The sequence below is a fragment of the Athene cunicularia genome (genome assembly GCF_003259725.1).
Source record: "Athene cunicularia isolate RWA chromosome 3 unlocalized genomic scaffold, athCun1 chr3_part1, whole genome shotgun sequence".
In the NCBI taxonomy this organism is placed as follows: domain Eukaryota; kingdom Metazoa; phylum Chordata; class Aves; order Strigiformes; family Strigidae; genus Athene; species Athene cunicularia.
The window spans coordinates 77,720,257-77,747,330 of NW_020799097.1; the positions used below are offsets into that span (position 1 = coordinate 77,720,257).

The 27,074-nt window shown below is 35.6% G+C and overlaps 1 protein-coding gene across 28 annotated transcripts in view; it reads left to right on the top strand.

Moving 5' to 3' along the window:
• Window positions 1–27,074, top strand: part of AFDN (afadin, adherens junction formation factor) — a 93,155-nt gene that overhangs the window by 25,268 nt on the left and 40,813 nt on the right. For 15 of the 28 annotated variants that reach the window (XR_003398130.1, XM_026846161.1, XM_026846174.1 and 12 more), the window contains 11 exons: window positions 1,585–1,703; window positions 6,499–6,560; window positions 7,269–7,474; window positions 11,485–11,517; window positions 11,933–12,078; window positions 13,614–13,708; window positions 16,445–16,710; window positions 17,198–17,341; window positions 20,301–20,499; window positions 22,194–22,297; window positions 24,888–24,974. Coding sequence is in view for 27 of the 28 variants with exons in the window: in XM_026846161.1 (XP_026701962.1) it covers window positions 1,585–1,703; window positions 6,499–6,560; window positions 7,269–7,474; window positions 11,485–11,517; window positions 11,933–12,078; window positions 13,614–13,708; window positions 16,445–16,710; window positions 17,198–17,341; window positions 20,301–20,499; window positions 22,194–22,297; window positions 24,888–24,974 (1,461 nt within the window). In the remaining variant the exon portion in view is untranslated. Of the gene's footprint in view, window positions 1–1,584; window positions 1,704–6,498; window positions 6,561–7,268; window positions 7,475–11,168; window positions 11,190–11,484; window positions 11,518–11,932; window positions 12,079–13,613; window positions 13,709–16,444; window positions 16,711–17,197; window positions 17,342–20,300; window positions 20,500–22,193; window positions 22,298–24,887; window positions 24,975–27,074 lie in introns of all 28 variants that reach the window. The other 13 variants (XM_026846167.1, XM_026846188.1, XM_026846176.1 and 10 more) reach the window with 2 other exon arrangements.

The window sequence follows — 27,074 nt, forward strand, 5'->3', positions numbered from 1 at the left end:
CTGTCTTTCTGTTAATAAATTCTGCGCTAGAGTTGCATTTTCCAAGAACAAACAGAATAAAATGACACAATGGTTAATGCTGTTCTTGGTGCTATGATCATATGCCTCATATGAAATGGGAGAATGAATTATTTCAGCAGGATTAAATGTAGTAGTCCTCCTAGAAATGCATTTCCTTTTATGTTTTATTACTACTATTATCAAATTGAAATACTTATAAAGAAATGTCATGATATTGGTGTGGCAGTGTAGGTATTAATAACACTGATAGCTTTTGAATACGTTAGTATTTTTTCTTGTTACAGACTTCTGATTCAGTTTCTCTCCTTTCTTTATAGCTTCATTTGTGACAATGCTTTGTTTTATCTTGGACGCATTCTTTACCTGTGATAAGAATTTACTTAGTGATATTTTGGGAGGGGGAAACAAGAAGAAAACTTTATTAACTATTAAAATGCCTCCCAACCACTCAGAATTTGAGTTTCTGACATTACTATATAGCATATCTCATATTCTTTTCAGACTCATTAGAAAAATACTTCTAGTGGGCCTTAGGGAAGCTTGGAAAAATTTAATTTTTTTTTTTGAGTTGTACCGTTTGAGACTGTTTGTGGTATCTTGTTAAATCACTGATGAATCAATTGTTTTTGAACAGTTGCACTTAGGAGTTTGCTTTTGGACTTGAAAATGGGATAATTATAACTTTTAATTGAAAGTTCTCTGAGATTTGGTGATGAAAAGTGATTTATGGATTAGTATGTCAGTACTTAAAAAACTATTTTGCTCAAACTCTTGTTTTGAGATGCAGTTTTTAGCAGGTTTTCTTGTGTCAAACAAATTATTTAGTTGTAGAAATTTCCTAGGAATGAAGAAACACTTCATGTTATTGATCTTTTGATTTCAACTGTTTGTACCACAAAAAAATTTCTACATATTTTGCTGTCTAAAGCAGCATGTTTTTCCCCTTCCTGGTAGGGTTTGATGTAATTGAAAATCATAAACTAAAGGCTTCCTATTAAGGAGCTTGTGACACTGAAACAAGACCAGCAATTTGTACATAAAAAATAGCGTAGTTTGGATTGCTACCTCTTTTCTCTGAAAATTATGTACTGTCTAGCAGATCAGATTTTCCTTAAGACCAGGATAAATTATGACATGGATCAATAATGTAAGCACTTGTATGGCAGAAGCGGAGTAGGGGAGCATAGCCAGTTTTAAATCTGTTAATATGCTTAACTTTGTCTCTTAGCTGAAGTTTTCATTGGCAATTCGTTCTTACTTTGTGTTGATAACTATGCAGCATTAAAATAAAGACATTTGAAATTTTCATTATATGTTCTTACAATGCATTAACAAATAGCTGCTCCTAGCTGGCCGTTGTCTTCTTTTGAATTGCAAGTGTGCTCTTCAATGCTTGTGGTGGTGAAAACACCTGCTGAGCTGCTGGATTCTGTGCTGTACGTTTTTCTTCTGTTTTCCCATCTCTTCTCAAGCTTCAGACTGACGTTTCATTTTAATAGTGCCAAGCACAAGTGTCTAATCCAATGTTGCATGCTAATCAGCTGTCCCACTGTTTTGAATTAGAGCACCAGCAGGCTTGATGGTGACAGGACATCATCAGCATCCAGCACAGCTGAACGAGGAATGGTGAAGCCGATGATAAGGATAGAACAGCAGCAAGATTACCGCAGACAGGAAAGCAGGTAGGAAATGTGTAATCCATTACACCTCATAATGGAAAAACCTGGATATGTCTTTCTGATATAACAAGCAGTGTGTTAAAATGTTTTAAACTACCTGATTTTCCCTATGGAAATTGAGACTTACGTTGAGATTTCACTCCAGAAAAACCCAGGATTAATAACCAAAGTAAAAACTTAAGAATATTAAAAAAAAATTCATTTGCTTCAATATTCTGTTATTTGTAGTTCTCTTTTTTGCAAAGCCAAGCTGGTAGTCATGTCACACCATTGATGATTTGTGGTTAGGCATGTTGTATGAAATTCTTCAATAACAAAAGTACAAGTATTTGAAATTTTCATTTGTCAGTGGCAAGATGATGTGACTTACTCTAGAGAGGGAAATAACCAGGTCATTCCTATTTCTACAGTAGTGTTGTGGGCAAGTCTTGTGAGCAAGAATTTTAGCTGCCTCTGAATTGCTCGTCTTGTTTTTTTTCAATGAAGTACAGTGTCTTGGTCAGTTCTGATAAAAAGAACATATTTATGGAAAGAATGATTGGGTACCTAGAATTGGAATTACATAGCCTTGATAAGAGAAGGCCCAGGGTGGATCTTATCAATGTTTGTAAATACCTGATGGTCAGAACTTCTTTACTGTGAGAGTGATTGAACACTGAAACAGACTGCCCAGAGAGGGTGTTGAGTCCCCATCCTTGAAGATACTCAAAACCTGACTAGACAAGCTCATAAGCAACTTGCTCTAGGTTGACCCTGTTTTGAGCAGGGAAGTTGGATCAGATGATTTCCAGAGCTCTCTTCATACCTCACCAATTCTCTGATTCTGTGAAAAGAATTTTTTTCACATCTTTAGAAAAGGACAGGATTGTATTCCTGTCTACATAAATCAGCTTTTAAATTTAGAATGACTACTATGATAAATAGATGACAGGTAAGGTAAATGTGCTTGCAGGGTTAAAAATTGCAGTGATTCAAGTTGTAAAGATTCTATGAAGCTTTTAGTACCCTTAGGTGGATTTGTTATTCACTAGACAGAAAACAGACCAGAGATGCGAGTGGTAAAAAAAAAAAAAGAAAGAAAAGGGCAGAATGCTGTGTTTCCACCTGAACTGAATTCCTGATGGTCAAGTGTTTTGTAGCAGGGACATAATTTTAAATGCTTTCAGTGAAGTTACAGTAGAGTACAACTCGGTTCTACTCCTCTACTCTCTTGTGAGAGTGCCTGGGAATCTTGAGTGTCTTTTTCAGAACTGTTTTTATTAACAATGCTCATGATCTAACTCCTCCATGTTGAATTTCTAGTGTTTTAACTGTAATTTTCCTCTCTTGTAAGAGAACAACAAAACTTTGTGAACTTTTATAGCCTGTCAGTTCTTGAGGCTTCTACTGTTAATATTTCTTGGAGTTCTATGTGCATTTTTATGTGTATGAAAATTACTAAATTTCTGTATTTCTCCCTTTCAGCAAGAGCACTTGTTATAATGAGGATTATCTTGTCCTGTAGTAGTTGTATATTTCAGAAATGCAGAGCCATCTGTGAGCTGTGACTTGACTTTATTTTGTTTTTTTAATTTTTAAAATCCCCTTTGAAGACAATATGCATACTAATCTTACTGTTACTATACAAGGTTTTTTTTCATCTTGGTATCTGTGTGCAGAAAATGTTTTTAAAGAGGCATCCAAATTACACTTAAATTGATACTTTCTGTATATATCTTACATGTGTATAGTCTATGTTGTGTAATTACATTGAGGTTATTTATTTAAATACAGCATTTCTATCGCATGCTCTTTCTCAGATATATTCATTGTGTTGAAATTAACAAACTAGCAAAGTCAAGGTGTCTGATTAGGAAATGCCAGGCAACTTGTGCTCAAGTAAATTTAATTCTTCCCCTTTGTGGATGTATTTTGTGAATCTTCAGTTAGGCTTTCTCTGGGATACTCTGGTCTCATTTTGTGAACTGTAAGGACAGTAATCATGGAGTGAAGTAACTGCTATGTTAGTACCAAAAATTCTTCACTGAGCATTTCCAGGTTCTTGTTACTGTAAAGCTATTCCACCTCTGTACTAAGTGTCCTTTCTGTGCGTGTTCATCACTGCTGTTCAAAGGTGAATAAGGCAAATAAGACTTTCTTCCACTTGGTCACTGAATGGATTGAAGACCAAAGATTAGAACTTGGCTGCCTTATTTTTTCATCTCTAGTCTCTAGAAAAAAAATAATTGAAATCTGAGAGCATAACTCCAAAACTCTAGTTTACTTATTGGGTATGGTTGTTCTGAATGAAATGTAATTCTGTGAAATAAAAGATGGTGACTGTTTAAGGATTATGGTCATACATCCTAGTTAGAAACTGACTTCAATTAATATCAGCAAGCATATAATAAAAAAGAAAATATGATCATTTTTTGTCTTGGATACCCTTCATGAGTTCTTTAAAAATGTGTTTGGTTGGAAGTAAGAATAGTGATATATAAGTGGTGTTAATGGAATGCAGACACTTAACAATTGCTAATTTTAGTGTGCCTTACGAAATTTATATGTAGCTTGTATGCTGGCTAAAACAACCACATGAGGACACAGGATATTTTGGGGTTCTATGCAGTTTGTCATAGACACTTAATCTAGAAGAATACAGAAATATCTGGAGAATGTATTATTGTTTTTAATGCAATTTTAAAGTGTAATATTACCTGACACTATACTTAGAGAGGAGGCAACCCCTAATCAATATCTTATGTCCTTGCTAGACGTACTTTAACTGGACTTTGACTGGTTTAGCTGAGAGAATTTCATCACCACAGGATTTTTCTATAAAAATAATAGGACAAAGACAATATATATTTAAAACGTATCCAGTAATAAAGCAGGTCAGCTAGCTACTATCATATCAGAAGCACAGAGAGTTATTTTAATGTAAATTTCCAATTTGCAAAACATAATTAGAGAGTGTTTCTTTTATGTGTGCTTGGAGAAGGCAGAACAGGGTTGAAAGAAATTCATATTAAGGTAGCTAAAATAATTTACTTAGTGTATGTGTTCCTAGAGAACTAATTTACAGGTAGAACTAAATAAACATCTTTTTAAAGAAGTCTGTCGTCTTCCTACTTAATTTATTTGTTAAAACCAGTTTCCAAACTTCTGTAAGCAATCTTGCAGTAATCCATATCAGTTCTCATCTCTCATGCTGCATTCTCTCCCATTGGAAGGAAGATTGAGAATCCTGTTCCTTCCTTTGTGCTGAAAGGGATCACTATCTCTTTGCTCTAAAGTAGAGGAAATAAATCATCAACTGAAATCTGTCACTGGTTTACCAGCCAGTTTGTTGACATATTTTTTTTGTCTTATTACCATTCCTATGACAGATTTCTTTGGAATTTCTCTGGACTTGTCACTGTAGTTCTATTTTGATAATGCTGTGTGAGTATTAGTTATTCTTCCATGGAAGTAATTAAATTCTCAGTGAAGATGATGCAATTTGGACAACGTGGAGGTAGTGAGAAATTAGTTCATCTTAAATTTATAGCAATGAAAATAGAGGAAATACTGCAATTTACACACCAGTTGAATGTTCTTCATAAAGAGAGCATGCTGTCATGTTTGAAATGTAACTGAACTGGCAGAAATTTGTGTACATATTGCCCTGCTGTGCCTGCTGTTCCTTAACTTTCAGTTCCCTAGAACTTTGTTTTGCTGAGCACTTTTTATAATAAAGCATTATCTAGATGGCATAACTGAGTTTTCCATTGGTTTAAGTTTTTGCAAGTTTAAAAAAAAACAAACAACAAACCACCAAAAACCAAAGATGCACTTATTTTTTTGATTTAATATGCTAGAATTTAATTTTAGATCTTTTGACATCAGCCTTCAAAGTTATACTGTGGATTTTTACTGCAGGAGATAGCTGAATAAAGGCCTTCAGTGTCCTATCTCTGATGGCATAACTAATATTTTTCAGGAGAATGAGGTGTATGTAACCATATTACATTGCTTATCAATGTTGCTGGGGAAAGTAGAAAGCTACCTGTTGTGTTTACATGTGGTTAAAAATGGCTGTTGTATGCAGATGTTAAGCTTTTATGTATTTCCTAAAAATAGGTACCTAGCTACAGAGAACATCTCAGTTAATGTTTGTGCTTAAGGAATAAATGAAATATGTGCTTAACCTTTTGTAGACACCAGAAAAATAAATTTTCTGTTCATTTTTCTCCTCTGAATTCTCTGATAGGTACTTATAAGAAAGAGTGCCGCAGCGTGTTTAAGTGAGAACATAGTTCTGGGGCACATGGAATACTGCTGTTCCTTAACATAGCATAGCTACAGCCAGATGAGGGTAGGGGCTAGATTTTACCTCCTTTTTCTGCTTACCAGAAGAAAGGACAAACAAGTTAACTTAAGTTCCCGTCAGTTTTGAGGGCATTAAAGACAGCAAAGTACATTTGTTGTAATCGAACTGATGTTTCAGGTGAAGCTTCATTCTCTTTCTTTCATGTGTCCATGAATAATTTCTTACTTGAATCCTGTCAATGGCAGATGGCTAGCTGATTCTATCTGCACAGAAGAGGAGGTTCATTAATGTCATAGACTCCACAGTTCAAGTCTGTATTTTGATCTGTTGTGTTGCAGGCAAATACAGCTTGAATGATTTTAGAGAAAAGGTGAAAAAAGGATAATTTTGGGGAAGGATGTTGTGTCAGCATTTGGAACCAATGTATTTGGAGAAATCTGTCATTTAAAGTGGAATTAATATCATCTGTGTGGGTTGTTTGTTTCAATTTTTGTCGTCTTTCTTTAGACCTCAGGATACCCATGGACCAGAACTGATACTACCTGCCAGTATTGAATTCAGGGAAAGCTGTGAGTAAATTGTAAAATTATAACACTAACCTACTGACGTGTTTTTCTATAGTGTAATATTTCAGTCAGTTAGAAAACTTAAGGATAACTTTAAGTAAACATTGAAAAGATTAATGACTGAACAGATGATAGCTAATCCAGTAATACAATTTATTTTGTTGGGGAAGGTGAACAGATACTTCAGGTATTGAGGGAGGTTCATCTTATTTAAAATCTGATTAAATTTTCATCTAGAATGTAATTTTTTGTCATCTTGGTCCCCAGTTTTTTAAGGTCTCTAATCTGGTAAAAAAATATCATACCAGAGAATGTCCAGATTTCAAATATTTGAAACCAAATAGATTGGTGAGCAAGCAAGGACAGATTTTTATTAGTATAAAATTCCCTATAATAAGGGGACTTTGTAGGAATAGAATGGATAAGAGGAACCTTGCATTTTTCTGTTCCCTTGAAGGTGCAAATTTTCAGCAAAGAGATATGAAATGTTTCCTGATGATCAGATTTTCTAGCTTTATATAGAAGTGTGTTGTTAGTGTGTGTAAGCAGCTGTAGTAGGCAATTTAGAGTTCCAATTCCTGTAAGTTGCTCTCCCCCCCCCCCCCCCCCCCCCGAAATCCTCTATGCCCCAAGTTATGAATTTGTTTTATTTCATTTTCTTCCTGTCTTTGGCTTTATGACATGTTGAGTTTTTGTCCTCTTTCTCTGCAGCTGAAGATGCCTTCTTATCTGCCATTATAAACTACACAAATAGCTCAACAGTTCATTTTAAGCTGTCACCTACATATGTTTTGTATATGACATGTCGGTATGTATTGTCAAGCCAGTACAGACCTGACATCACTCCTGCTGAGCGTACTCACAAAGTCATTGCAATAGTCAACAAGATGGTGAACATGATGGAAGGAGTGATACAGGTGAGTTACTCTGCAAAAACTCGTCAAGATAATTAAATACATGTTATAGATTAACTAGGAATGTTTTTAGTCATTTAAGTCTTTTAGTTTAACCAACTACCATTAAGGGTCAGACTCATACCTATATTGATTGCCCATATGAAGGATTGCTTTTTTGTCAATGAATAATGTCTGTGGTAAGAAACTCTCCTGAGCAATGTGGGAGGTTAGGGAGGGGCTGTTCCTCTGAAGACCAGTTCTCTGACAAGAAATTACTCTTCTGTTCTGTAAAAGGTAAGATCTTTGCAAGCATTTCTGGCTATGAGTTCTTGTAAAACAAGTTTGATGTGCTTATTAATGAATATTGTATAGATAGCAGTTGTTTGCACTGATTGATGCTTGAAGTGAACAGATTAAACAGAAATGACAATTTAATCTTGATCCTGTTACTCTTAAAACTTCTGTAACCACAAAAATGGTAATAAAACTGGACTTTTTGAACCAAGGTGACACAGTTTCTCTATGAAGAGTAGTACAAGTTCTCAAATGTTTCAACAACTTATATGTAGTTTGATGCTATTGCTGTTGCATGTGCAAGACTTCTACAGAAGCACAAGGGCGTTCTCTTTTGTTTAGGAATGCAGGATAAGATCCACTGCGTTGTCTGTGAAATTAGACAATACCTTGCATTCTGTAACTGTTGATAAAATGTAATGGTAATTTCCTGAGAAAAGAGTGGTAGTTCAGGTATCCTCACTAACTAATTAATTATTGTAACTTTTTTGTCTGCAGGTTTTTCTTGGAAAAAATTTAAATACATTTCTGTATTTATTAAAACACGTATATGTTTGTTGCAAAAAGTACTGCAGTAGTAGCCCATATAGAGCAAGGACCGTGCTGTGCTAGGCACTGTACAGGCATAACAAATGCATCAGTCCTGCTTTAGAGAATTTATTATGCAAGTGTTACACAACAGGATGATTAAGGGGGAAAAGTAAACAACAAGAGAGTGGCATGAAAGTCACAGCAAAACAAAACTGTTCAGCTTTTGTTCAAGTGTTGGAAAGATTTAGTGGAGTTTTCAACAGGGAGAATGTTTTAATTAGACAGCTCTGTAAACAGTTATAACAGGCTCCCACCTCTCACAAGAAAACGAATGGGAGAAAATGCCACTGTTGTAGACACGTCACAGTAAGAAAACAACAACTAGCCTTTCAGGTACATTCTGAAGCTGATGAGAGGTTGAAAAGTGGTTTGAATTGAATAACTAGTACATTGTTTTCAGTCTTGATGCCACGATAAATGGATATGTGATAAAATTGAAGTAGTATCAAAAGTTAAATGTTCAGGTTCTGCTATACAAAAAAAATAATCTGGCTGTGGAAGAGTGAATTTGTTAAAGTCAGAGGGAAGACTGTGGCAGTAGTGGAGAACATGAAATGCAAAGAGCCTGAACATAAGCAATTTAGCTGCGAGAATGGAAAGTAAACAGTGAAAGAGTAGGCGTCAATTATAATCTGGAGGTTACAGGTCTGAATTAAAGAAGGTCACTTGGTTTATATAACAACATAAACTAGTAACAGTGACCCCAAAAAGTCTTGGGGTGACAGGGATGGGTACAGTAGGAAAGCAAAGAGAAAGTTCTGCATTTGTTGTTTTGAACTAAAATGGGTAACTGCGTAGCTTCTAGAAGATACTGGAGAGGTGGGCTCAAACATCAACTTGATTTGACAACAGATCAAAGCTAGAAAATAGATTATCCTGTGAAACATTCATTTACAGCGCTGAGAAGGGCTTCCCAAATCAAGTCCTGCCTTGTGGTTGTTGCATGCAAGTGTATTTTATATAATCCTGCTGATAGCATTAAAAAACTTAAAACCAAGTGTTTGTCTGAAGTGTCCTTTGTGAAAGCCATTTCTACAGCCTTGCAACTCTATAGTTGCAATCTCCAACCTAAAATTTAAGGAAGACATCAACAAGGAAGTGGTAGCTGCATTTGTGGGTTTTGAAAGATGTTACCTGGTTGCAAGAAGTAAACTGAAGAGAGTTGGAGGTTAGAAGAAAACTGGGAGAGGTTCTTTCAAATGTCATGTTGAAGAAGCTGGAGGAAAAGGGTAAATTACAAGTGTTCTGAAAGAGTAGAACTTGAGTGAATTTGCAGGTTAATGGTCTGGAGACAAATGCATTGATTCTAAAGCTTGACCAGGAAAATGTCAGTATCTTGGACCTGTTTTAGTGGAGTATAAATAGTACTTAAGTCAAACTACTTCATCTAAGCTGTAGAATGAGTGTTTATATTGATGGCTGTCACAGTTAAATTATCATGTCATAAGTTGCTGTATCACAATAGCTTTTTTGCATGTCTGAACTGCAGCGCGTACTTACACTGAAAGGGATCTGAGGATGTGAAAGACGGAGAAGACAGACGGGAGGCAAGGGGAGAGAGGAACCCAAAACAGCAGTAGTGGGAAGGAGCACAAACTCCTGTGCTATACTGTGGGAGTAAAATAAATTGTTTAGATCCTAATTTTGCCTGCCTAGATTGTAAGAAGACTTGATAGCTTTCTGAGGTTACTCAGGAAGTACTTGCTAACATTGTGACTTTCTGTAGTCTGCATTAGTGTATGCAAATATTACAGAAGACTTTATATGAGATAGGGATAAAACTGGAGAGATCTATGAGAAGACTTAGTGCTTTCAATAAAAATCTAGGCAGAAACTTCATTCATATAAAAAAAGCCAAATTTTTGGGGTTTTGTTTTTTCAAATCATTGTGACATTTCTGATCCTCTGCAGATTTTAACATTTCTTCGTAGAATGAGCATCTCCTTTTGTTTTGTGCCAACACATCTTCAGTCAGTTCAAATTGCCTTGGTTGGAAAGAGGGGAAGAAACAAAAAAATCAGTGGCAATTTCTTTTTTTTGAGCTCTAACTAAAATTATAATAGCACCAGCAAATGACACCTTAGAGTTTTGCATTTTAAGCTCACTGTGTTGCAGGTGGGGGAGAGTGAGCTGAATAGAAGGCCAAAAAAACTTACATATGAGCTCAGTTTTAAATAATCAGATAAACATAACTGGTAGGGTTTTTCTTGTTTGTTTGCTTAACTCAGTGTAGCTTTTATGTACCAGCATTTAAGAAGCTTAGTGTGGTATTTCATTTGACTCTCTTTTGTTGTTTAAAACAGTCTTTTTTTCTTTAATTGAAAAGTCATGTATTAAATCTGTTCTAGGTGTTTTATGTTTTTTGTTTGGCTTTGTTTTGTTTTGTTTTCTGGTGGGGATTTTCTGTCCCCCTTTGTGTTTGTTTGTACATTGTCTTCATTGCAGCAGTGTGGGCACATGGCTCCATGATCTGTTACTTGGATGGCTAGTTACCCCATTGCCTGCAAAAACTTCTGAGGGGTTTCTGTGGTGCACTGAGCATGGAATAACCAACTAGTCTGGGATGTCAACTAGTATACAGCATTCCTTGAATTAATTGTTACATGTGAGCACTTCAGTTCTTAGCTGTTGTGCTACTAGTCCTTTTAAAAAAAATCATTTTTTAAAAGGGGCTCAGTTGCGTTGTAGCTACTGACTAATGCATCTGTGTATAACTGTGAACATAAGTGTTGTACCTTCATATTTAGTGTTTGATTTCTAAAGCTATCATGATTGTTCACAAGTTTCTTTCTTCTATTCTGTTTGATTTCCTTCGTCCGTTTTTCTCCAGGAGGTAGACCAGGTTGATCAGGTAGGATATATTGCTGGGAACTGATCCTAGCTATGTTGGCTTAGCTCAGTTTCTCATGCTGCTTCCATATCAAAATACAATACTCAAACAGCTGGACTTGAACAGTTCATAACACTCATTCAGCAACTGGAACATGCAGTACTAAAATCCTTTTTTGACTTTGCAACTTTTATGGCATTCCATAATTTCTGCTTAACGCACTTCAATGTGGATATGAAATGACCAAAGTTCTTTTTCTTCCCTTTATTTTCTTTTTTTGTTGTTTGTGGTTCCTATTCTTTGGATTTCATCTGAGGTTGCCTGGCCTGGCATTTGTGGTCGGGAGATGGTGAGATAGATCAGTACTTGATACTGAATCACCTGGTATGAAAGCCAGTGAGTGCAGTATCAGAGTGGCAGTGGGCAGTAGTTGAATATGCACTTAAAAGTGCACAGATTACCAGATACTGCATTCTGCTAAGCTCTTAGCACTATATAACTAGATGCTTATGCCGTGACTTTATTGATATGGCTATTGGCAATTTAACAGAATTTCATACGTTCAGTGACCATGTTAAAATTCAACTTAACAGTTACAGCAATTGCAGTATTACATATAAACGTTTTGCAAATATCTGGTATCTGAGATATGTTTGGTGAAATGGGAAAAGGTACTGGTCTATCTTTTGGAGCCTTTTTAAGATGCTGTGCTTTTATCAGAAAACTATTTCCCTGTACTATTTCTTGCTTCTTTCTACTTACAGAAACAGAAGAATATTGCTGGGGCACTTGCCTTTTGGATGGCAAATGCATCTGAATTACTGAATTTCATAAAGCAAGACAGAGATCTTAGCCGAATTACTGTGGATGCACAAGATGTTTTGGCACATTTGGTTCAAATGGCATTCAAGTAAGGCTATCAGACTTCTGTTTCACTTAATGTATTGTATGTTTCTGTGATTTTTAGAATAAATTCACGTTTTTGCCAGATCTTAGGTATGACAATAATGTCTTTTCTGTATTTTTAAATATCTGAGAGGAAGACTTATAAGAGGGGCTTGAATTACTTTTTTAGACAGGTAGTTTGTTTTATGAATATGTATCACTGGGTTACGCAAGGAATTTCACTGTTTAGCTTTAAAGGGGGGCTGTATTGTTCTAAAGAGCAATATGTAGTGTGTGAAACCTTGTCATTGCCTTTGGAACTTCTGAAAGGTATCAGAGATACACCCAATTTATTTTGTATGTACTACTACAGATTTTTGTTTTTTCCTGTTGGTGAATTATGGGCAAATAGGATATACCAAGTAGGTATTTTTATAGTCTTTCAGTTTTATAGCACCTCTAAATTACTAAGTGTTAATGGAGCTATGCCTTTTTGCCACAGGTCAATGTTTTGGATTGGTGGCTAATTCAACTTGCTAGATAGTCATTGAAGAGAGAATATTGTTGTGGCTAGGAAGGAATGGCACTGTACATAATGAGCAGGCTGTATGCAAAAGGGTATTTCTGAATTTTTAGCTGTGTGTGAATTCTCCCCTGAGTACACTGTAATATGGCAGATTCTATATGGATGTATCAAACTTCTGGGAGAACTGTAGAATATATACTTAGAAGGCAAATAAAAAAGCACAACAGAAGCATGAAAAGAAATAAATCTCCTGTGAAAATGTTATTTGATGGGGACAACTGGCATACACCAGAATTGGTTGAAATTGCCATGGCTTTTGTCTCCTAGTAGTTGAGGGTATGTCATTTAAAATGCTACAGTGAAACAGAAAGGGGAGTTGTAGAAAGCCATGAAGTAGGGTTTTTATATATATATATAAAATGTGATTACAATTTGATTCCTTTTTCATTTCAGTTCCTAACAGAAAATGAATAAATCATTTATAAAACACAGTGTTAAAGAAAATGTTTAATTATTAGAAATGAAAGAATACTAAACCGGACTTTTCATTTCACTGTAGTTAAAGTACAAGAATAAAATCGGTTATACTATGGCCATTTCAGGATCTTGTGCATTGGCTCAGAATAGGAAAATTATTTTTTAAAAAATACTACTATTGATAGATTTTAAAACAGAGAAAAACGTATTTCTGTTTGGATAAAACAGTTTTTGCAATTTTACAGAACCAGAATTTGGCCTGACAGCATCTATTTATGTATCATATGACCTTTTCTTACAAGTGTGGTAGCAATACTGCACTTAAGTAGCTGTGTGTGTTCTCTGACAACCTCATTCTTTTTACAAGATTTCTAGGAAAGTAATGGGATAACGGGTCACTCTGACCTTTTAAAAAGTATTATTTGGTTCCCTATAGTCACATACATAGCACTGCGATTTCAGAAATCTTGTAATTTGATATATCTCTTTTCAGAAGTATTCATAATTAACAATACAGGATTTAAAATTTTTTTCCTTTTTTTTTCTCCCTCTTCTAGGTACCTGGTTCATTGTCTGCAGTCAGAGCTTAATAACTACATGCCAGCATTCCTTGATGATCCAGAGGAGAATAATCCTCAGAGGCCTAAAATAGGTTAGACTACTTGATCTTTGCTTGTGTCTTCTAAACCACCCAAACAATTAGTAATAAATAGAATTTTTCTTAACAGTGATATGACATTTACAAGTTGCCCTAACCCCTGAGAGTTGTTTGGATCAATTTTGTATGAATGACAGTAAATGATGATAGTGACATTCAAATGATCTCTATTGGGTTTAAAAATCATGGAATACTTTAGTTTGAAGGGGATGCTCTGGATCTCATCTAATCCGGTGACTTGCTCAAAGCAGGTGCAACTGGATCAGGTTGTTCAGAATATCTCCCAGCTGAACTTTGAATCTCCACTGACGGATGGAGATGCCACAACATCTCTGAGTAACTTATTCCAACATTTGACCACCCTCATGGTGAAAATACTTTTCCTATATCTAATTGAAATTTTCCCCGTTGCAATTTTTGTGTTGGTTTGTCTGTTGTAAGTAATCACCGTGCACCTTTGAGAGGGATCTTGTTCTGAACCCTCCTGTTAGGTAGATGAAGACAGCAATAAGCAGTGCCATTGGCCTTCTCTTTCCCCACAATAAACCAAATCCACTTCTCTGTCCCTCTTTTATGTCCTTTTCTCCAGCCCATTAATCAAATCTTGGTGGCTGTGTGCTGAATTTGCTCCATTGAATAGACATCCTCCTTGTACTGTGGAGTCTAAAACTGGGTGCTGTGTTCCAGATGCAGTTTCACAAATTCTGAATGCATAGGAAGGATTGCTTTCCTTCCTTTTGCTAGTTGTATTGCTGCTAATTTAACAGTTTTGATGAAGCTGGTTACCTTGCAAGCAAGGACACGCTGCTTAATCATGTGCAACTTGATGTTTACCAGGATCTCTGCATCATTTTTGGCAGGGCTGCTTTCTATCCAGATGGCACCTAGCCTATACTGTTGCATAGACTTACTCCTTCCCAGATGCAGGACTTGGCAGTTGCCTTTGGACTTCATGAAGTCCCTGTCAGCCCATTTCTCCAGCCTACTGAGGCCCTTCTGGAAAATACTGCCACACTTCAGTGTATCAGTATTTGCCCCCAGCTTGTTATCATCTGTGAATTTGCTCTCTATGCAGTCCAGTGGAGAATGCACTCCATCCAGTTGCTCAAGGTATTTATAAATGTCATTGAACAGTGTCACTCAGCCTCAATCCATGAGGGAAGCCGCTAATAGCTGACTGCCAGCTGGACTTTGTATCTACAAATCTATCAAGTCCAATGGTCCAGCCAATTCTCTACCTACATTATCATCTGCTTATCCAGTCCTTATCTCAGCAGTTTTACTGTAATGTTGCTATGGGAGAATTTGACAAAGTACCTCCCAGTTACTAAGGTTAAGCTGACTGGCCTTGTAGATTCCTGCCAAGGATCCCTGCTGTGGTACTTTAAATATGATAGTGCTTTCAGCCTTCCTAGGCTGTTCCTGTCCATGAGAGCATTCTGGTCATGTGTGCTATCCCACTGTGTCTGTAACCCCAGCTTAGTGACTGTGCTCAAACTTCTAATGCCTCTTGTTTTTCCATGCTGAACACATTCATGGATGGGCCTCTGAGATAGGAACCCCCATTGTGCTTTTCATGGGGCAAGTGTGAGAGACTCCTACATTATGTAGCCTGATGATCAGAGAAGAAAGTGGAAAATGTAAAAAATATTCTTTGAAGGGATTAAATGGGGATCAAAGGTTAGAAAGAGTTAAGAGAATAGTGACATTCTGAATAATTGAAGATGATCTGCAGAGCTATTAAATACAGTCATTCTGTTCAGCTACGAAGAGTATTTATACAAAATTTATATACGCTTCCTGGTCTTTTGGATATTAAGCTTGCTTTTTTCCTGTGTTGAACATTGAAGGAAGAACATGAAGATGTACTGGAGTTTTATTAATGCTCTGTACTGTAAGAGATAAGTTTGAAAAACACAAACCTTGAAAAAGTAGCAAACTGACATTGGTGTAAAGGTAGATGATGTTAATTATTTGTTATTTTGGAGCTGCTTTATAGATTTCTTACACAGATTTTTTTTTTCAGTCACAAAACTATATTTCAGTGCTGAAGAAATTACTTTGATGGTCTCTTCAGTAGAGATTTCAGATAAAAGTACTGCCTTAAAAGAAGGCTTGGAGATAAATGTTCTGTTGTTCTACCAGGAAGCATATAAGGATGTTTGCTCTTGGTGAAGCTAATAGAAGGTCATTATTGCTTTTGATGTAACATTACAATGAACTAATGCTCAAAATGAAATTTGAAGAATATTTAAAAAAACTAATGTGTCAAGTACATTGTGCAATGCACATAGTTTCTGCTGAAATTTTTGAATACGGTTTGATATTTAACTGCAAGGAGCTATGATATAATTGCAATATGCATTTGAAACAGAATATAAAGTTTTTAACTTGTTCTTAAAATAACAGAAAAATTAGTTTACTCAAGTGAGGACCTGATTTAAGTGTCAGATATAACCAATGTTATACTTTATATACTAAATATTGCCCCAGAAGAATTTATTTTCATTTCAGGAGTTAGAAACCATGTTTCAGCTATCAGTTTATGTTCCATTCTTGAAAACCATGAAGCAGTGAATTTATTTCTGAAAGTATGTATAACTTAAATACATGTAGGTTCTACCTAGCATTCACCAACCTGGGTTAGGTGTCTGTATTATTATTTATGGCCTAAGTCAGTTGTACATTACAGTATGTGAATGTGATTTACTTTTTGTTTTATCTCTGTAGATGATGTGCTGCATACATTAACTGGAGCTATGTCCCTGTTACGACGATGTAGAGTGAACGCTGCTCTCACTATACAGCTTTTCTCCCAGCTGTTTCATTTTATCAACATGTGGCTCTTTAACAGATTAGTTACGGCCCCAGATTCAGGGTTATGTTCACATTATTGGGGAGCTATTGTTCGTCAACAGTTGGGCCATATTGAAGCCTGGGCAGAAAAACAGGGTTTAGAATTGGCTGCTGATTGCCACCTGAGCAGAATAGTGCAGGTGAGTGTATGTATTTCTGATTAACATTTCTCTCATAATTGTACATTCTGTGTTCCTAGAGAATAGTGTCTGGATGAGGGTAGTTTGTGTGCATCAATCCTGGAACATTGAGATAACGTGCAAAACCATAAAATATGCTTTCAATATCATTAATATTTAAGTTACAAGTTAAATTAATAATTAGTGATTTTAGCCAATATATACTGTTCAGTTTCGAAGACTGAGCTATAACTATGCTGAAAAGAGACAAGAAGAGTAGCTGAAAAATTGATATGCCTAATTTATGAGAGATTAGTATTAATTCATGTTGTAGGTACAGGAGATATATTTAGTGGCTGTTTTGGGGATATTTATGTTGCTTCTGTATACATCTGATTTCTTGCTTTGTCTTTTCCTATCTGTCATCTAAAGAAAACTCAGAAACAAGGCTTACGATTTCATTCTGATTTGGGCTTTTCTCCAGTGACCCTTTTTTTTTCTCTCCTAGGCAACCACATTGCTTACCATGGACAAATATTCACATGCAGATGTTCCAAATATTAATAGTACTTGCTTTAAGCTGAATTCTCTGCAGCTACGAGCTTTGTTGCAGAATTATCACTGTGCTTCAGATGAACCACTCATCCCAAAAGTAAGCCTTTTTTATTACTTCTTGTACTGTTTAAAATACCTGAGGAATATAGACTAAAAATAGAAACGTTGCCTGAAAATAGCTATCTTATTGTTGATTGGTTTGGAATTGTTATGAGAAGAGTCAGAGTGAGCAATCTGCTCTCTATACTGCAAGAAGTCTTGATGTTATCAGCCTGCTTCTGGCCACCAACTTTGGGTGTACTTCACTGCAACTTGAGCAGGATATTACCAAAAATCTCTCTTACACTGAGTTGGAATGTAAGGTAATACAGCATGTTAATCATACTCAGGTGTCACTGCACCTTATGTCATTTGTGGGTGAAATCCAGTAAGGCAGTAGAGGAGAGGTGCACAGACCACTCCCAAAAGCTAGTTCTATGTATAATCACAGAAACAAAGATTGAATTTTTGACTAGAAATAAAATGAATGAAGCAGGAACACTAAGCTTTTTGTATGTGCGATGTAAAAATCAATGGATCTTGAATCCCTTCATACAAGGAGCAGACAGTTTGTCCTTTGATGGGCAGATTGATACATGGAACATGTATGTAGAGAGAAATTTTTTTTCAGAACTGTTTTTTACTTGATATTTAAGACATAACTGACTATTCTAAGTTTTATCTGTGGGAAACATCTTTTTGGCAAGAAGCAAAAGAGGTTTTGTGTTCCTTGCAGATTTGTAATCGTATGTGGATAAAAATTCTTAAGGTAAACCCTGATTACAGGATAGTTGACCAATTTCAAAAATCTTAAAAGATGAAGATAATCTAATATTTATATAACTGAATGTGTTGTCTACAAAGTCTGTTTTTTAATAACTTCAGATACATCTTTTTATTAAATCAAAAGTACTAATACAATGGTTCTAAAGGGGGTCTTGTAGCTTGGATATACTTTTATCTATCAGCTACCAAACCAAAAAGTCTTTTGCTGAGGAACATAGCTTGTGTTTCCTGTTTAGACATAGGTAGAATTCCACAGTTTATTATTATTGTTCTTTAGGGACCTCCAAAGAAATATGGTGCTAGATTTGACAGGTGGTCTTTGTGTCAGAGGGAGGATTACAGTATGGCTAGTTTGTCCTGTTGTGGTGAAGTGGTATTTGGGGCTTCTTTGCTCCTTGCTATGAAAGAGATTTGTATGCTCAATCCCTGATTTACTGCTGCCAAATCTGAAAAATTTCAAAGCTTGGAATTTCTTCAAACGAATGTAAGTGTATTTTCTTCTACACATTTTAGTTTGATGTAATTGTTTTAAAAGAGCACTTTTAAAGACAGTCTGGATTTATCTGACTTCCTCCTGGAAATTTGCTGAAATTGAACATTCAGATGGGAACACTTACATGATTGTCACAGCTGTGTTCTGTGTTGTGCTCCAGTAATGGAATTGTTGTATCAGGTTTATAGATTCTAAGTTGCGCATTAGTGTAACTGGGGTGAAATTGAGACCGAACTGTTAATCTGGTCTTGTGAGCTAAGTAGAAGCTGTGGAAAGAGACTGGAAATCACATCTGAATCTTTGGTAAAACAAATACCTGTAGTAAAGGAATCTACATGTAATATTTGCAGCAGCTTCAGGCAAATTAGTTGTAGTAATTCTGTCTTGATGTCATCAAAATCATACATATCTGAGCTGAGTTCTCTTCCAGAAAGAATGCTGGTTAACTAGAGGTAGAGATACTTTCAAGTATTGATTGCTGCCTGGTCATTCAGATGTAGTGATGAGTCAAACCTGGGGCAATTTCTTGGTTTCTCAGGCAGAGCATGCAACTTGGAAGAGACTGAGTGCTCAGAGAATTATTACTTAAATATTTTTTTAAAAGTTGCCTGTAACTTTGTTTTATTTCACTTAACAACTGAATACTTTCATGCTAAAACTTAGGCCCCCCTAAAGGTTATAAGGTAACAGAAAAATGAACTACTTCAGGAGAGAGAGAAGAGCCTTTTAATTGTTCACTCCTTGGAGTAAAGACAAAAAAAACCCAAAATTTTGGATAAATAGAAGAATGTAAAAACACAAAGTTCTTCTTGGACCATTACGTTTTGCAAAGTGGTTAGGAATTTCATTTTTTGTTAACTTCTGAACTAATTTTCTTCAGTTCATACAATCTAGTAACAGATACTGTACTGAAATTTTATAGATAGAAGGAAGAGTACTGTGTGCTATGTGCAACCACAGTAGCTCTGTTGTGAAAAGTATGCTGGTATCATAAAGCTTTTTGTGCACCAAGTATAAAACTTTAAAAGTTCCCTGCTGCACCTTGAGTGAGCCAGCACTTGAGTGCTTCTACAACGTTATTTAAAAAACAGATCTACCTTAAGGTACTCTTCATGTTATAGTGAACTCCTAAGAAATGTAGAATTAAATTAGTTTTATAAAACCTCCAAACTAGGGAACTGTATATGCTATTGGTCCCCTGTGAGTACGTGTGTCCTGATGGAGCAGAAAATCCAGGTTTACACAAGTTGTTTGTTTCCTTCCTATTTATTTAGTCTTACAGAAGTGTATGTGTGTATATATATATATATATATATATTATATATATATATATATGTGTGTGTGTGTGTGTGTGTGTGTATATATATATATATACACACTCAACAAAGTGTCAAAATTTTAAAGCTGTGATTCCACCTCTGCACATGCATGCTCTCTGCTATTTGTTTTTAAATACAAGCTCTGATATCAAGTAAAGCCATGCACCACAAGTTTCAAAAATACTGAAGGAAAAGTAAATGCTTCTGTTACGTTCTCTAACTACATAATCTATGGGCTTTAATCAAATAAAGTAATGCAGTGTACTGACTGTACCTAGTGGAGCCTAAGAAGTTTTATATCTGATAATTTACTTTCCAAATTCCTTTTCTTGCAATCTTAGTATTTCTTCATGTTAGGTTTTTCTCCTTAATGAAAATTATCCCTTTATAGTAACAATGTATTTCTGCCTTCTGTCCAGGAATTGATAGATAATGTAGTAGCTGTTGCAGAAAATACAGCTGATGAACTTGCTCGCAGTGATGGCCGAGAAGTCCAACTGGAAGAGGATCCTGACTTACAGCTACCTTTTCTTTTACCAGAAGATGGCTATTCCTGCGATGTTGTTAGAAATGTTCCAAGTGGTTTACAAGAATTTTTAGATCCACTCTGTCAGAGAGGTTAGTTCTTCTGTTGTTGTACAACGATCCTCTATTTTTTGGGTGTAATGAACACAGTATAAGAAGATTCAAACATACATAAAGTGGTCTACATGTAACTAAAACGTATTTTGCATTCTGTGTTCAAGTGACCCATAAAAGGTATGCAGCATTTTTTAATCCTTACCCTTTCTCCCCATCCCTCTCATTCACTTTCAAAGTTCTGAATAAGCAGTGCTGAGTTGCCAGTGCCTACTGAAACTTTGTTTTGCCTTTGCTCCAGAGCATGTTTGCATTTTGGTGCTAGAGTAGCAAAAATTTACCTAAGTATAAATTTTTAATATTTCAACGATTTCATAATCAACTTTTCTAGCTAATATGAATTAAGTAGTTGTCACTTGTTTTTTTCAACTCATCAGTTGCTTCCATGTAACATTAAAAAACCCCAGACTTAAAATAGTTCTTTTAACATTCATTAACATCAGAACATATGGTTTGGGCGTTTGTATCCAGCAAAATTTCAGATGACATGTAGAGAGCTCTTGTGGTTGTACAAAGTGATCTAAACTTGAGAAAGTAAAGCAGGAGGTCTGTGCAAGCATTTACAGTAAATGAACAAGTTGTGATCCTTACCTTCTAGTACTTCTTACCTTCTTTTATTAGAAGCTTTTCTGTTACATAATTTCTTAATTTTCTGCATAAAAAGAACTTGTTTAAAAACTCCCACAGGAATATCCTGGTAGGTAGGACAGCACAGGAGGCTGTTGACAAAGCAGACTTACTCTATCCTGCAGTGAATTTTGCAGCTGTTTGTTCCAATTTAGTTTATGGAAAAGCCATATTCTTGTGTTTAAAAAAGGTAGGAAACTGACTGGGTTTAACTGTTTTGAAAGGACAGTGAGTTACAGAGGATGCAGTCTTGAGACTAAAGAAGACCAGTAGAATAAGTAATTAGTAAGATGTCTGTATAGTTACTAAGGTCTCTTTAATGCATCCATTAAAAATTTTACTTTTTAGCTATCTCTTAAATTATGCTGAGGGACTGGTTTGCCATAAATCAGTGAAAGCTCAATTGCTGAAAGATGGTCGTTATGAGGAGGAGAATCTCCTCAATTTGGATGGAGTGATTTGTAATTTGAATGGATTCTCGCTGTCCCTGATTTAGGAGACAATGTTGGATACCTCTCAGCTGCTTTCACTCCTTTTTTCAAAATTCTAGGAATTTATCAATTAACAAAAAACAAATCAAACAACGCCCTACTTTTAATGACATAGTTGCATTTAAAATGTAATGAGTTCAGGCAGTGCTTGATATGCTGATACTGGTTAGCTGGACTCTGCAAAGCAGATGATTTCTGTGGTGCTCTTATTCAGAGTTATGTTGGTTTGTATTTTAAAAGATGGCTTGGTGTTTCATGTCTCTTTAGTCTGGTTGGTACAAGCAATATTTGCAGTGCAAGTGTTTTCTATGAGCTTGTAGTGTTTTTTAAATATATATATTTCTCAGAAGCAGCAGCTATAGAACTGTAGGATTTTGTAGATCCGATAAAATTTCAATGAAGCACACAATGGCATCTAAGATGCAAGATTCAACATACTAGTGAATATAAAAAGATAAATGCTTCTATTTGGTATTTCCTTGTGGCAGGGTATTTGATTTTAATTAATTTGTTGAGAAAATACCATGACTATGTTGATGTTACTTGTTCTTTTAGGTTTTTGTAGACTAACACCTCATCCACGGTCACCAGGCACGTGGACAATATACTTTGAAGGTGCAGACTATGAAAGTCATCTGTCACACGAGAATGCTGAGCTAGTAAGTATGGATTCGGTGAATAATTGTCAAAACTGATGTCTTGGCAAGCCATTGTGTTTTACGTGATGAGTTTTAATCCTTACTAGGAAGAATGAACTTCATAATTAAACATGTAGTTCATCAGTGATTTGCTGAATTTTTTAAGTCAGTATTTTTCTAGGCTGTGGCATGATACAATATCTCAAGTACGCAAACTTTGTCGTATTCCCCCACCCTGGGGATACATGGTGAAGAAATTCTTTTTAAACACAGGCAAAAATACATATGGACATGCATCTTTAAATAACTTGTAATGTAAATGGAGCTGCAGGCTGCTTTTATTTATAAACTGGCAGTTACCAAATGAATGTTTATTATTAAGTTGTAATCTGGTACTTTTTCTTCTGCTAGGATTTCAGGAAAAATTATTAGGTTTCCTTTTCATTACATTTGTTAAAGAAGAGTTTCACTTCAATGTGAGGTGGCTTTTTTCTCTTGCAGAGGTTTTTTTATTTAGTTTCTATGTTGGTTTTTTGTGGTGGGTTGGGGTTTGGTGGGAGAGAGGGTGTGTCTTTTGAATATGTGATAACCAAGAATATAAAAGTTACAGAACAGCTTCATTTTGGAAAGATGGTGGCTTTATGTGAAATAACTTCTAGAGCAACTAAACAGAAATAGCTTAAATTTATAATTAGTATTTCAATAAAATCAGGAAGGCCAACATGAAACTAGAACTATGTTCCTAAGGCCTTCTATGAAAAATACTTGCCCCTCGCTATTCAGAGGGACTGGAAAGCTTCATCTACTCTGTTTAGAAGCCAGCATTTGTTGGATGACGTTATGCCATCTTGCTGCAGTGGGCCTAAAGAACATTTTTACTTCACAGAAGAGAGCATCTCCTAAATCTCTATGATTGGTACAGCAGAGCCCAGTCTTGAACTGATAAGCCAGGCTCTGCAAGCGTGATGTGTCGTGGTAAACAGCTGTTTGACTCAGGAAAATACAGCGGAGACATTCTTGAGACATGCTCTTCCTCCTCCCTTTGTTGCTCTAAAGAAATGCGTTTTTTAGAGCCAGTGGAAACAAAAGTAATCTGAAATTACACTAGCTACTTGCTGTTACTCATACTAAGAAAAAACTCGAGTAGAGTTCTGGACAGTCCTCCTTACAAAGACTTAGTTAAGAAATGCAGGATGAGTGGATGCTACTGTTTCCTTCATCCATGAAGATAAATTGCCATGCAAGACCATCCAGATAACCTGATCTAATCATTCTTCTCTCTGGTGCATGAATGTTAATTGAATATGCCAGGCTTGAGAGTTCTAAGTTTTTAGTCGTCGTGTCTGTGAAGTGCTCTAAATGCTGGTTCAGAAATCACCTCTTGGTGCAACGTGTCTATATAACCTAAATGCTAGGTAAATGTTCCATATTATAGCTGTGAGGTGTTTTCCTTTTGTTTTTGTTTTGGGGCTGTGGATTTTTTTTTTTCTTTTGAGGTTTTTTTTTTTTTTCATCCCCAAGCCCAAACTATTCTTACAGTTTTACTTCTGTTGGTAGTCTGGGGAATTGCCCAGTCTGGGCAATCCTCCTCAAGTTTTCCCTGAAGAATTAATTTTATTCTTAGACCAAGAGAGAAATTCAGTATACACTAAATGATGAAGTTATGTTCCCAGTAGCTTACCTTTTCCAGTAGGTATGGTTTTTGTTGAATTAGTTTAATACTGTTCTAGTTTAATTAATGACAATAATCCTAAATGAAGCAGGAATAGATTCTGCTGTTCTGCCATCCTTGGCACAGGATTGATACAATACTCCTAGCTTAAAAACTACTTGCATTTCTAATACTTGGACTTAATCAAAAAGTGTTAATATTTTTTTTAATTAATTGCCTTTGTTTATATTTTACTTTGTTATGGGTCTTATGGAACTTGCAGTTAGGTTTTAATATGGATATAGGCTAGGGTGCTTTAACTTACTTGCTTCATCTAATGAAGATGTCAAATTTTTGAGTAGAGGGAACTGGCAATGTTGCAAAGATAAAAAAAATACTGGACATGTTTAGGGGCTCAGGCTATATTCAAGTTAGAGTTTTCAGAGGTGAAATTTTTTGGAACTTTCTTTCAAGGCTTTAATTCTGCCCTTGGAAATAATTAGTCTCCTAATATCTTTGCGGAATTATTATATTCTGTATGCAGCACTAAAAACTGAGCTCCATGTAGATCCCACTCATGTTTCTAATAGGGGCCTACTATATCTGAACTTCATTTTTAATTAAAGTTATTACAGTTTTGTAGGCCTGTTACATTTCAAATTCTGAATCATTAATAATCACTGAATTAGAGAAGGAGAAACAATGGGTAGACTTCAAAGCTTTTTCAGTGTTCACAACACAGGTGTAGTACTCGATAACGTAAATCCGTATTAATCAAATGTTAGAGATTCTACCTTTAAAATGGAGTACCAGACATACCGTTTAGGATGTGAGGTCTGCTGCTGCAGTAGCAACTTAGTTTTGATTGTAGATGTACTATTTTGTGCGGTAATTTTCCTAACCTGGCAGTGAATACTGAACTCTTGTCTCTTTTCTTCTTTCCCCTTCCCTGTTTGATAGGCTCAGCCTTTGAGGAAAGAACCTGAAATCATCACTGTTACACTAAAAAAACAAAATGGAATGGGCCTAAGCATTGTTGCTGCCAAGGTATGGAAGGTGGTTTGTTTAAGTGTTATTGAAAAAAAGGGTTTTTTTATCAGCCTACTCTGGAAAATGTTAATGGAAAAATTTATTTCGTTACAGGTAGTTGTGTGCATTATGTTAATCATACTTTTATTCTGGCTGGGGAATGTTTCTGTAAAATACACAGATGTGAACAACGCAAGAGAAAACATAATATGGATGTAGTGATTATGACATTTAAAATTAAACCTGTACTATAGGTCTATTAATTTTTTCAGAGCCAAAAATTGGTAGTGTTAATAAATGGATTTAATAAAGAGGTTTATTTAGCACTGCTGCTGCAAAATACTAGAAGTATCTAGGAAAGAAAAGCAGTAAATATAAAGAATAAAATGTGTGTAGTTTTTTAAATTTAATGAATAAATAAAATAATTCAAATATACACATTAAAGTTTGTATACTTTCTGCTATTAAGATAATATCTTTCACAGTATACAGATGCTTGTATGACTTCAGTTTTGCTTCTTTATAGTGGAGAGCTACAGCGTATTAAGTAGCTTGGTGAAAGAGGGTATGCCTCTTGCCCTGACTTGCTGGAATTGTGCTACTCTTAGTAGCACTAGATAGTAATGTATAGAATGCACATACGACTCCAGCCACCAGATGGAGGACTCCACTAGTTGTTTTTGCTTTATTAACTGGGTCACATATCAGACATAACCTTTGAGTTTTAAGATTGTTATAAATCACGCAACTGCGATATCCAAAAGTCATTGTTGTAATTATGTGGTGTGAAACAGAACAAGTCTTCCCTAATGTCTCTTCACTGTGTAGTACTTGAGACTCCAGAATGCTGTAGTCCTTCTTGGCACTTAGTGCATGGGCTGAAAATGTAACTGGTTTACTGCTTTTAAGTTATCTCACAGAGTTAATTGCTTCCAAACAGCACTATGGTTTTTTAGTACAACTTCATTCATTTCACTGTCTGTTCTTGAAATGGTAATCTTGCATGGTGTTGGCTTTTAAGATTTATTTCTGACATCTGTAAAGGAATACCAGGCAGATGTCAGGTATGTATTGCTAACAATCAGCAATTAATGAGGAAACTATTCAGGATCTGAAAAATTTAACTCAGTATTCTGCTCTTATTTTGGTGGTGTGGGTTAATAATTTGAGAAGCAAATACTAGATCTTGAGATAGGCCGGATTAAATATGTATCAGACTTCTGGCTGCCATCTACATTTCTATTGAATGTTTCAAAATGTGCAGTGGAATTTTTTTTTTTTTCACTTCAAACTGAAATCTGATTTTTGATTTAGAGAAAAGCAGGATATAACAATGAAAAAGTTTTCATTTTCACTGGAGCTGGCTGGCTTCTATACATTGTTTTAACAACTGACACTGAGCTGCCATTAGCAGTATGTAACAGTGCTATTGGTCTGCGTGTAAGCTTGATTTGAAAGTTTCTTACAAGTTATTTAACCAGTTTCATGATTTAACACAATTGGTGATGGAAGCAGCAGTCTTCATCTTAGCACAGCTGCAGAAACACTCACCAATTCAGGCAGTGATTGCATTTCATCTTGCTGCTGTGTGCCTGCTGCAGTATTGGAATTCTGATTTTAAAACGGTTATGTCTTAAATCTTGAACCAAAATAAGCAAGAGGCAGGTTTTTATCTTACTTACAGTGTACACAGAATAGAAACATTTGCTTAATTTGAAGTCAGCAGAAAGTTCAATGGACAGGAATAATCGTCTTGCATTGTGTTGAAACAAGTTGCTGTAGAAGTTAAATAGGATTATTTTCAAGGCATTATTTCAAGGTGTTCAAAGTTGCTTATTGTAACTAATTAATAGCATGTTTTTCCTATAATAGGCGTTATAAAAACAACAGAGTAAGGAGTAATACACAGGCATTAATTTTCTCAATCTGGCCAGAGCAGAACAGATTAGAGAATTGAATGAGTGTGACTGAGAAGCTAGAAGTAGTGGGTGGATTTTTTTCTTTCTATTCATATCTTGTTGACTTTACTAATAATTTTTTCAACATGTCTCAAGTCATGTATGCTGTTTTGCCAGCATAAAAGTGAAAATTCTTTTTTTTTTTTTTTTTTTTTTTTTT